At 38.9% G+C, this 10,748-nt stretch overlaps 1 protein-coding gene across 1 annotated transcript; it reads left to right on the top strand.

Moving 5' to 3' along the window:
* Positions 1-7,914: 7,914 nt before the first annotated feature.
* CGA (glycoprotein hormones, alpha polypeptide) lies at positions 7,915-10,362 on the top strand (the record flags this gene model as incomplete). The annotated part of the gene is made up of 3 exons (XM_080700667.1): positions 7,915-8,023; positions 9,050-9,234; positions 10,285-10,362. The coding sequence occupies exons 1-3, from the start codon at positions 7,924-7,926 to the stop codon at positions 10,360-10,362; spliced, it is 363 nt and encodes a 120-aa protein (XP_080556793.1). The 5' UTR covers positions 7,915-7,923.
* Between the last annotated feature and the right edge of the window lie 386 nt (positions 10,363-10,748).

Below are 10,748 nucleotides of genomic sequence, written 5' to 3'. Positions count from 1 at the left end.
CAAAGGTGAGACTACGGGGGTCAGCTGGCAGGGGTGGGGGGCAATCTAAGCATTCCACTTCCAGTGGGGCTGTTTCACCTTTGAAGCTTTCTGTAAGTTGAACTACCTGTGTCTTCTCTGGACCAGGCAGGATGCTAGTGCTTGCGGAGGACTATTCTGTGTATGATGAAGTTACCAAATGTCTGGAGTGGTGGTGCACGCCTCCCAGTACTTGGGAGGCTAAGACAAAAGGGTCACAGGTTCAAAGACAGCCTCAGAAACTTAGTGAGGCACTGAGCAACTTGGCAAGACCCTGTTTCTGAATAAAAAATAAAGTAGGGCTGGGGGGTATAGCTAATAGGTAGAGATGCCCCTGGGTTTCATCCTTAACACCAAATAATAAACAAACAAATCATTTGCTGAATACCTATCTCTTGGTGGGCAACATGCTAGGATTCAAGGCTTTTCCTTCCAGGAGCTCCTTCTTATTAATAATCAAAGTGGCCTACTTTTCTCTCCTTGCTAGTTAGAGTAGATGAAACTCATGAAGTGAAGCCTTGGTCAACCCTCCAGAAGTCAGTTAGATTGAATCTGTTTGGGTAACATAGGATTATACCGCTAATACTGGCTAGTCATCTTAAAAATATGTTATGAATCACTTGGACTTCCTGGTTCAGAAAGCCCAGATGAGTCACACAACTATCACCACCATTAGAAAACCCACAAATCTTCAGCGCTCTCTGGCAGTGGGGACCAATGGCATCATCTTTGCAAGTGAAGGGTAGGATAGCACATTGTTTTGAGCACTTGTAACCTTCTTTGAACAATATTTAATAAATATATGGGGATGGTTGTGTGAGAGAGAGAAAGAGAGAGAGAGAGAGAGATTTGATGAATTAAAATATATATTGAACCAGGCACGGTGGCACACGCTTGTAATCCCAGCATTTGGGAGGCTGAGACAGGAGGATCGTGGTTTGTGGACAGCCTCAGCTACTTAGTGAGACCCTATTTCAAAATAAAGAGTAAAAAATAGGGCTGGGGGTGTAGCTTGGAGGTAGAATGCCCCTGCGTTCCATCCCCAGTACTGCAAAAAAAATTATCTCTCTCTATATAGATAGACAGATATAGATAAAGATATATTGGTATGAGCTGGGGGTGTGTAGCCTGGTGGTAGACTGCTTGTCTAGCATGTAGCTACACCCTTGGCTATTTTTTAATTTTTGTTTTGAAACAGGTTCTCTAGATTCTGAGAGTCTCACTATCTTGCCAAGGCTGTCCTCAGATCTGTGATCATCTTGTCTCAGCCTCCCAAGAACTGGGATTACATATGTGTGCCACCAGGCCTGGCTCATCTCTTAAAAAAAAAAAAGACTAAGAAAGATAGTAGTTTCTGCTTATTGTAAGCTACAGAAGTGGTGAATTTTAGTTCTACTTTTTCAATCTTTTACTTTATCATAAATTAGCAAACTCTATATTGTGCATTGAGACCGGGGATGCAGCTCAGTGGTAAAGCACTTTCCTAGCATGCACAGGGCCCTGGTTTCAATCCTCAGGACTGCACTAAAAAAAATTGCATTGACTTCAAGTTTTCACATTCTTCGATTTTGCTATAAATATTTCTCTCTGAATCAATTCTGATACAATTGTTTACTGCATAATTGCTGAATTTTCATATTACATGAGCTGCAATATCAAAGCACAAAACAATATTAGTTTAAAAAGGAAACCAGTTTTAATGCTGAGATTTTTTCTTATGGCTTTTTATATCTCTTAGAACATGGGTCTCAGACTTTTTGGTCTTGGAACCTGTTTACAGTGTTAAAAACCATTGAAGTGCCCAAAGAACTTTTATTTATGAGCTATAGCTATTAACATTTAATGATTTATTTATTTATTTATTTATTTATTTATTTATTTATTTATTGCGGTACTGGGGATGGAATCCAGGGGCATTCTACCTCTGAGCTAACCCCCCAGCCCTAATTTTTAATTTTTAATTTTAAAACAGGGTCTCATTGAGTTGCAGAGGGCCTCACTAAGTAGCTGAAGTTGTCTGCAAACCCAGATCCTCCTGCCTCATCCTCACAAATGGTGGGATTACAAGTGTGTACCACCATACCCAGGTATATTTAATGGTTTAAACACCATGTTAGAAAATTTTTGAAATATTTATTCATTTCAAAAACAAACTCACCAGGCATGTTGGCACACACTTGTAATCCCAGTACTTGGGAGGCTGAGACAGGAGGACTGTGCAGGTTCACAGCCAGCCTCAGCTTCTTAGTGAGGCCCTCTGCAACTTAGTGAGACCCTAATTCTTTCTTTCTTTCTTTCTTTCTTTCTTTCTTTCTTTCTTTCTTTCTTTCTTTCCTTCCTTCCTTCCTTCCTTCCTTCCTTCCTTCCTTCCTTCCTTCCTTCCTTCTTTCTTTCTCTCTCTCTCTCTCTCCCTCCCTCCCTCCCTTCCTTCCTTCCTTCTCCTTCTTCTCCTTCTCCTTCTTCTTTTTTGGTGGTACTGGGTTCCTGGAAGCCCTTCTACCTCCAGGCTACACTACCAGACCTATACTTTTTTTAATTTTTGGAAACAGGGTCTTTTAAGCCAGCAGGGCTGGCTTCGAACCAGTGCAATCCTCCTGTCTCCGCCTCCCAAGCGCAGGGATTACAAGCGTGCGCCACCATGCCCGGCATGAGACCCTACTTCAAAATAAAAAATAAAAAATAGGGCTGGGGGTGTAGCCTGGAGGTAGAATGCCCTTGAATTCCGTCTTCAATACCGCAAAAAAAAAAAAAAAAAGATACAAAAACAAGAAAACAAAAACAACAAGACAAAAATAAACATCATATGTTAACACAAAGAACATACGTTTATTTAAAAAAAATGACGATTTCCAAGACAAAAATATTGATAAGAAGAGCAGCATATTTTACTTTTTTGCCAAAATCTCTTTACTCTCTGACCTAATACAACACAGCTAAATCTCATGTGCTTCTTTATTCAATTTTTTGCAATATCCTATGTCATAGAACTTCTAGAAATTTTCTCTGAACACTCAGCAAGATGAAAAGCAAAAAGGCAAACAACATTTTAGTATTATTATAAAATTGTGTTGACCTCACAGACCCACTGAAAGTGTTTGGGGGTCTCCAAGTCACACTGACTTAGTCCAATATTTATTCAGTGTTAATTGTGTATAAATAAATAAAACTCACTATCACTATGATTTATATTATGATGTGAGACTATAATGTATCAAAAGTATATAAAATAAATAAATAAAACCAACTCATATTTACTTATATATGCAAATATATACCAGATAGAAATAATAACATTTATACATCTATATTTCTAGACTATAAACTGTTATACTACATGACAAATTATTCTTTTTCTTTTTGAGTACTGGGGATGGAACCCAGGGTCACTTTAACACTGAGCTACACCCCCAGCTCTTTTAATTTTTTATTTTAAGACAGGGTTTCACTAAATTGCTCAGGCTAAGCTGGGACTTGTGAATCTCCTGCTCCAGCCTCCCATATTGCTGAGAATTGACTTAAAAAACTTTTTTTTTTTTTTTTTTTTTTGTGGTACTGGGGGTGGAACCCAGAGGCTTTTTACCTCCAGGCTATACTCCCAGACTTTTTTATATTTTTATTTGAAAACAGGGTCTCACTAAATTGCTGAGCGCCTCACTAAGTAGCTGAGGCTGGCTTCGAACCTGTGTGATCCTCCTGTCTCAGCCTCCCAAGCGCGGGGATTACAAGCGTGGGCCACCACGCCCGGCCTGACTTAAAAAACTTTTTATATTATAGATTTAGAGGAAGTTGCAGAAAAAGTATATAGGGAAGTCCTGTGCAGTCTACAGCCAGTTTCCTCCAATGGCAATTATCTTAAATAACTATAGTACAACTGGAACCCTAACCCACAGAGTTTATTCGGATTTCACTAGCATTTACATGTGTATAGTTTTAGTAATTTTATCCCATGTGTAGACTAGTGGGACTAACATAGCAATCACGATACACAACTTGTGTTTATTTTTCCACTGCAATGTCCATTTTTAATTAGAATTTTTTCTGTTGTGTTTTGAGAATTCTCTATATATTTTAGCTACTAGTCCTTTGTTGAATCTGTAGCTTAGAAATATTTTTTCCAGATCTGTATTTTATATTTTCTTTCTCTTAAATGAAGATTAAGACATAATTTGGATGAGGTATATAATTTGTCATTTATTCCCTTTGTGTTTTTGCTATAAAGCTTTTCAAAAGCTCTTCACTTAGTTCTAGGTCCTGAAACATTTTTCCTATTTTTTTTCCTAGAAATTGTATGGGTTCACATTTTACATTGAAGTCCATGATCCACTTTCATACAAGAGGTTTAGGTTGGATTTTCTTCTTTTTTCCTTTTGCTTATAGATATCTAACTGCTCTATTAGGTGTTGTTGAAAAGACTGAATTCCTCAGTTATGTGTTCTGTATCTTTGTAAATAACAGCTGGGAGCTGGGCATGGGAGCACACACATGTAATCCCAATACTTAAGAGGTTGAGATTGGTGGATCGCAGGTTCCAGGCCAGCCTCAGCAACCTAACAACCAGATCCTGTTAAAAAACAAAACAAAACAAAAAACAAAGAAAGAAAAATAAAAAGAAAAGAAAAGAAAAAGGGCTGGGGCTGTGGCTCAAAGATTAAAAGTCCCTGAGTTCAATCTCCAGTACCCAAAACAAAACAAAACAATTAAAACCCGTGTGTGTGTGTGTGTGTGTGTGTGTGTGTGTGTGTGTGTGTGTGTGTGTGTTGGTACTGGGAATCTAACCCACCAGGATCATTCTGGTTTTGAGCTACATTCTCACACTCTCAGCCCTTTTCATTTTTTATCTTGAAACAGGGTCTCCCTAGGTTACTGAGAGTCTTTGCTAAGTTACTGAGGCTAGCCAGGAACCTGGATCCTCCTGTTTCAGCCTCCCAAATACTGGAATTACAGGTGTGTGCCACCACTCTCAGATTGGGCACATGTATATTTATGTGGGTGTATTTATGTCTATTCTGTTCTATTGGCCCATGCATCTATCCCTTTTCCAGAATTATACTGTTTTGATTATAGTAGGTATATGATATGTCTCATTCATTCATTCATTCATTCATTCATTCATTCAGTGTTGGGGGTCAAACTCAGGCAAGCTAGGCAAGTGCTCTGTTTTTAAGCTGTACCCCAATCCTCTACAATAAATCTTAAGACTAAAAATGGCAATTCCTTTACTTTCAGAAATTGTTTTAGCTATTCTGTATTTTTTGCCACTCAGTATTATCACGGTTATCATAATAATAATCTTAATTAAATCTATAAAACTGTGTTGGTAGCATTTCATTTAGATGTACAGGTCACCTTTGTGGCATCTCTGTGGAGTCTTTCAACCCAGGAAAGGCTGTTTTTCCCCACTTGTTTCTTTGATTTATTTAATCGGCATTTTATAATTTTCAGCATACGAGTTCTGACATACTTCATTAGGTTTGTAACTAAGTATTTTATTTTATTGGGTCAGTTCGTAATGGTATTGTGTTTTTAATTTATTTCCAAATATTTTTCTTAGTATGGAGAAATGCAGTCAACTCTCATGTGTTGATCTTGTGTTCTGTGATTACATGGAGCTCACCAACTAGTTCCAGGAGTGTGTGTGTGTGTGTGTGTGTGTGTGTGTGTGTGTGTGTGTGTGTATGGGTATATGTGTTGCTTGAAATTTTGTTTCTTTCAAATATAGATGAGTGTGTCATGTTTCTGGAATGTATAAGTAAAGCTGTATCTACAGGTATTAAGAAGTTCTAAGTGTACTAGGTAGAAATCCTAAATAGAATTTTTTTGGGGTATTTTTTGGTACCAGGATACCCAGAGGCATTCTATCTCTGAGCTACACTCCCAGCCCTATTTTATTTTTATTTTGAAACAAGGTCTCCCTAGGGTGGTGAGAGTTTCACTACTTGCTGAGGCTGTCCTCCAACATGTGAGCCTCCTGTCTCAGCCTTCTAAGTACTGGGATTACAGGCATGTACCACCATGCCCAGCTTTAGTTTTGAGGGGAGTTACTGTTTTTTTTTTTTAATCTCTGAGCTATATCCCCAACCTCCTTTTTCTTTTTTATTTTATTTTAAGACAAAGACTCACAAAGTTGACTAGGCTAGCCTCAAACTTTTGAATTTCTTATTTCAGTCTCCTGAGTAGCTGGGCTTACAGGTGTGGGCCACCATGCTTAGGTCTAATGGGAAACTTTTTTGAGGGGGTACTGGAATTGAACCCAGGGACATCTACCTCTGAGCTACATCCCCAGCCCTTTTTACTTGGTTTATTTTGAAACAGGGTCTCCCTAAGTTGCTGAAGATTTTGCTACATTGCTGAGGCTGGTCTGGAACCTGACTCAGCCTCCCAAGTATTGGGATTACAGATGTGCCCCACCACAGCCAGCTTAAATGGGAAACTTTGATCAAATTCTCTGCAGTCTTCATTTGCCCCATTGTGGGGCTAATGATTCCTGGTTGATAATGAGACTTCGAGGGTACCTACCTCCAGTGCATATATGCAACAAAGACATCATCCTTGGCTGTTCTCCTGCCTCAGAATATTGAAATGGGAAGGACAGGCCAAATGATTGTTTTTTTTCTTTATATTTCATTTATAAGTGTGTATGTTATATGTGTAATATATTCTTAGATATTACCTAGTTTAAATGTTTTACAAATGAGGATACTGAGGCTTCTTAGTGAGATGCTGTGGGTTTTTTTTTTTTTTGAAGTACAGGGGATGGAACCCAGGGACATTCTGCCTAGAGCTACACCCCCAGCCCTATTTATTATTCTTTATTTTGAAACAGGGTTTCACTGAGTTGCAAAGGCCCTCTCTAAGTAGTTGAGGCTGTCTGCGAACATCGATCCTTCTGTCTCAGCTTCCCAAATACTGGGATTACAAGTGTGTGCCACCACACCTGTCTCAAGAACTGCTGTATTTATTTATTTATTATTTATTTTTTTATTTTTTTGTGGTACTGGGGGTGGAACCCAGAGGTTTTCTACCTCCGGGCTATACTCCCAGACCTATTTTATATTTATTTGGAAACAGGGTCTCACTAAGTAGCTGAGGCTGGCTTCGAACCTGTGTGATCCTCCTGTCTCAGCCTCCCAAGCACAGGGATTACAAGCGTGTGCCACCACGCCCAGCCTGAAATGCTGTATTTAAAAAGAGAATGTATTATCATTGTTGTTGTTATTATTATTGTTATTGTTTGTGGTACTGGGATTGAATCCAGGGACATTCTACCTCTGCTTCACTCCAAGCCCTATTTATTTTATTTTTAAAATTTTTAAAGTTTCTCACTCAGTTAAGGAGGGCCTCCCTAAGTTACTGAGGCTGCCTTTGAACCTGAGATCTTCCTGTCTCAGCCGCCCAAGTAATGGGATTATAGGCATGCGTGGCCACACCCAGCTATTGTTAATAGGAAGCCAAATATTATTGGTTTATGTGGTCAATGGATTCAGTTTCCTGCTTCTTTCTGAAAAAGTAGTTTCTTAAATTTATATTTTGCGGGCGTGGTGGCTCACGCTTGTAATCCCCGCGCTTTGGAGGCGGAGACAGGAGGATCACGCAGGTTTGAAGCCAGCCGCGCTGGCTTAAGAGACCCTGTTTCCAAATAAAAGTATAAAATAGGTCTGGGAGTGTAGCCCGGAGGTAGAAGGGTTTCCAGGAACCCCAGTACCACTAGAAAAATAAAATAAAATAAAATAAAATAATTTATTTTTTATTGACATGTACTAGAAGCTGAAAGCAGAGGAGTCATAACATTGATAACTATAATGAGCAGTGGTGTTAAAACTACTGTTGTTGTTCTGATTGATCAGAGAAGACGATAATGATAATGACGACGATGATGATTTTCCGTGTGTGTTTTGCAGGAGAGCCATGGATTACTACAGAAAATATGCTGCTGTCATTCTGGCCATATTGTCTGTGTTCCTGCACATTCTCCATTCCTTTCCTGAAGGAGAATTTACAATGCAGGGTACGTGACCAAACTCGTGTTTGAAGCAGTAAGGGCAGCAGACATTTCTCGATGTGCATCAGTAACTCCATTAATTACATTTCTATCTTCTTTTCAAATGCGATAAATCTTCACAGCTGGATACACATCTAGGCACTTGTAGACTGTGAACGTGAAATTAAATTAGGTCTAGAAATGTACAGCGAAAATGATAACTTACATATCCATTGAAATAACAGCCTGTACATTTCCATCTGAAATAGGTTCCTTATTGTTCTTTATCTGAGTTTTACAAGAATGCTCCTTATTTGGTTAGCTAAGATTTTTTTTCACACTTTTCCCAGAAGAGTCGAGAAGATTATTACATTGCCTTTGTAAATGAATTTGCACATCAGTTAACAAGTGAGAAAAAGCAAAACCACTTCTATGCAGTAAATTTGTTTTGCTGTATTGTTTGAAAAATCTCATATAGTGGCTGATATAATTCCATCAGCTTTGAACTTGTGAGCTTCTATTGGTCCTGGTTTTTCTCTAGATACATGGTAATATTTTAATCCCAAGTCCCAAGTACAGATGTCTGATCTAATACCGGACTCTCTGCAACTCACCAAGCTTTCTTAATGCTGACATATTTTTCTCTGTCGATATGTAGAGTTTTTATGGGGAAAAAACAACAGCAGATTCTAAAGGGGAAGATATTTTGCCTCTGGGCAAAACTTCCCTTCCATATAAGTGTGTGACATTTTCATCTGTCAGTTCTGTGTTCTCTCTGAGCACACTATTAGCCCTGGGATAGAGAATCTATGCTTGGAGAGAAAGAAGCAGCTACAACTGTGATTTCCCATGCACGACCACAAAAAAAATTTGTCCATGAAAATAACTAAAATCAATATAAATAGATACCATATATGAAGATTGACGTATAGCCCAAAGTAATTATTTCTCTATTTTCAATAGGAAAATAATATTTGCTATCGTATAATAAAGGAAAACATAATTGCTCTTCAATTCTTTTTAGATCATTTGACTTCTTTTTGTGTCTGTTAGGCTGCCCAGAATGCAAGCTAAAGGAGAACAAATACTTCTCCAAGCTGGGTGCCCCTATTTTTCAGTGCATGGGCTGCTGCTTCTCCAGGGCGTACCCCACTCCAGCAAGATCCAAGAAGACAATGTTGGTTCCAAAGAATATCACCTCAGAGGCCACATGCTGTGTGGCCAGATCATTTACCAAGGTAAGAACTACAAGGGCTGCAGACGCTCTCTAACAGCTCAAGTAGAGAAATGGTTATAGAATACATCTGAGGGATTTATTTATTTATTTATTTTTATTTATTTTTGGTACTGGTATTGAACCCAGGGGCAGTCTACCTCTGAGCTACAACCTCAGCCCTATTTTATTCTCTATTTTGATAAAAGGTCTCACTAAGTTGCAGAGGCTGGCCATGTACCTACCATCCTCCTATCTCAGTCTCCCAAATACAGGGATTACAAGCATGTGCCACTACACCTGGGCACTTGAGAGATTATATGTCCAACTTGTCTAATGATTCATCCTTTGTTGGGCATTTGTACAGGCAGGGCTCTATTAAAATCAGCTAAATGGCCAGGTATAGTGGCACATCCTTGTAATCCTAGCACTTGGGAGGCTGAGACAAGAAGATCGCAGGTTTGAAGCCAGCCTCAGCAATTTAGTGAATCTCTCAGCAACTTAGAGAGACTCTTGCTTCCAAATAAAAATGAAAATAGGTGGTGTGTGTGTGTGTGTGTGTGTGTGTGTGTGTGTGTGTAGCCCAGAGGTAAAGTTTGATCTCCAGAACTGCAAAATAAATAAAAATAAAAATAAATAAGTTTTTTTTCTTAGTGGGGGAGGTATGGGGATGTAGCTCAATATCAGAATGCTTGCCTAGCATACACAGGGCACTGGGTTAGATCCTCAGCATTGAGCGAAAGAGAAAGAAAGAAAGAAAGAAAGAAAGAAAGAAAGAAAGAAAGAAAGGGAAAAAGAAAGATTATTTGCCTTGTGGGTGTAGGCTGGACTTATTCAGCATAAAAATAGGGGTGGTGATAATAGGAGACAGGTTGGAGAAATTATAGCATACTTACTCTATGGGAACCTAATCTTTTAGAGTGAAAATTTCCCCAAAAGGAGAGTATGCAAACAGGGCAATCATCCATTTTGACCAGGGTTACAATTTTATTTGACATTTTCCAATTGTTTCTGTCTGTCTGTCTATTCATCCATCCATTCATCCATCATGATCACCTTTCTCCCTTCCCTTCAGGCCACAGTAATGGGAAATGCCAGGGTGGAGAACCACACGGAGTGCCACTGCAGCACCTGTTATTATCACAAATCTTAAACCTTCTGCAAAGTGCCGTGTTGACAGCTGCTGAAAGCGAAGTTGTTCAGTGTTTATGGCCTTGCAAGATAACACCTGTCTATTTCTCCCAGACCGTCTTGATGAGCTTCAAGGGTGTTCTGCAGCTTTATTGCCTTTCTTCTTATCCTACTGTAGAATTGACATTCTGGTTCTTTTCATTTGGAATGAAATATAGCATTTAGCATGACCATAGAAAGATGGTTCAATTAGAAATAAAGCCTCTTACGTCATTATTCAACTGCTGAATTATTTTTTTCTTAAAAGTAAAGCCAATCACATTGGATAGGATTTATTGAAGGGAGTGGGCTAACGGGTGAGTTGGGACCATATGTTCTTGGTTACTTGATACTGGACAATCTTGCTCC

The sequence above is a fragment of the Muscardinus avellanarius genome (assembly GCF_963383645.1).
Source record: "Muscardinus avellanarius genome assembly, chromosome: 8".
NCBI lineage: Eukaryota > Metazoa > Chordata > Mammalia > Rodentia > Gliridae > Muscardinus > Muscardinus avellanarius.
Note: the sequence above shows the minus strand (reverse complement) of the source record. Positions and strands in the feature narration are given on the sequence as shown.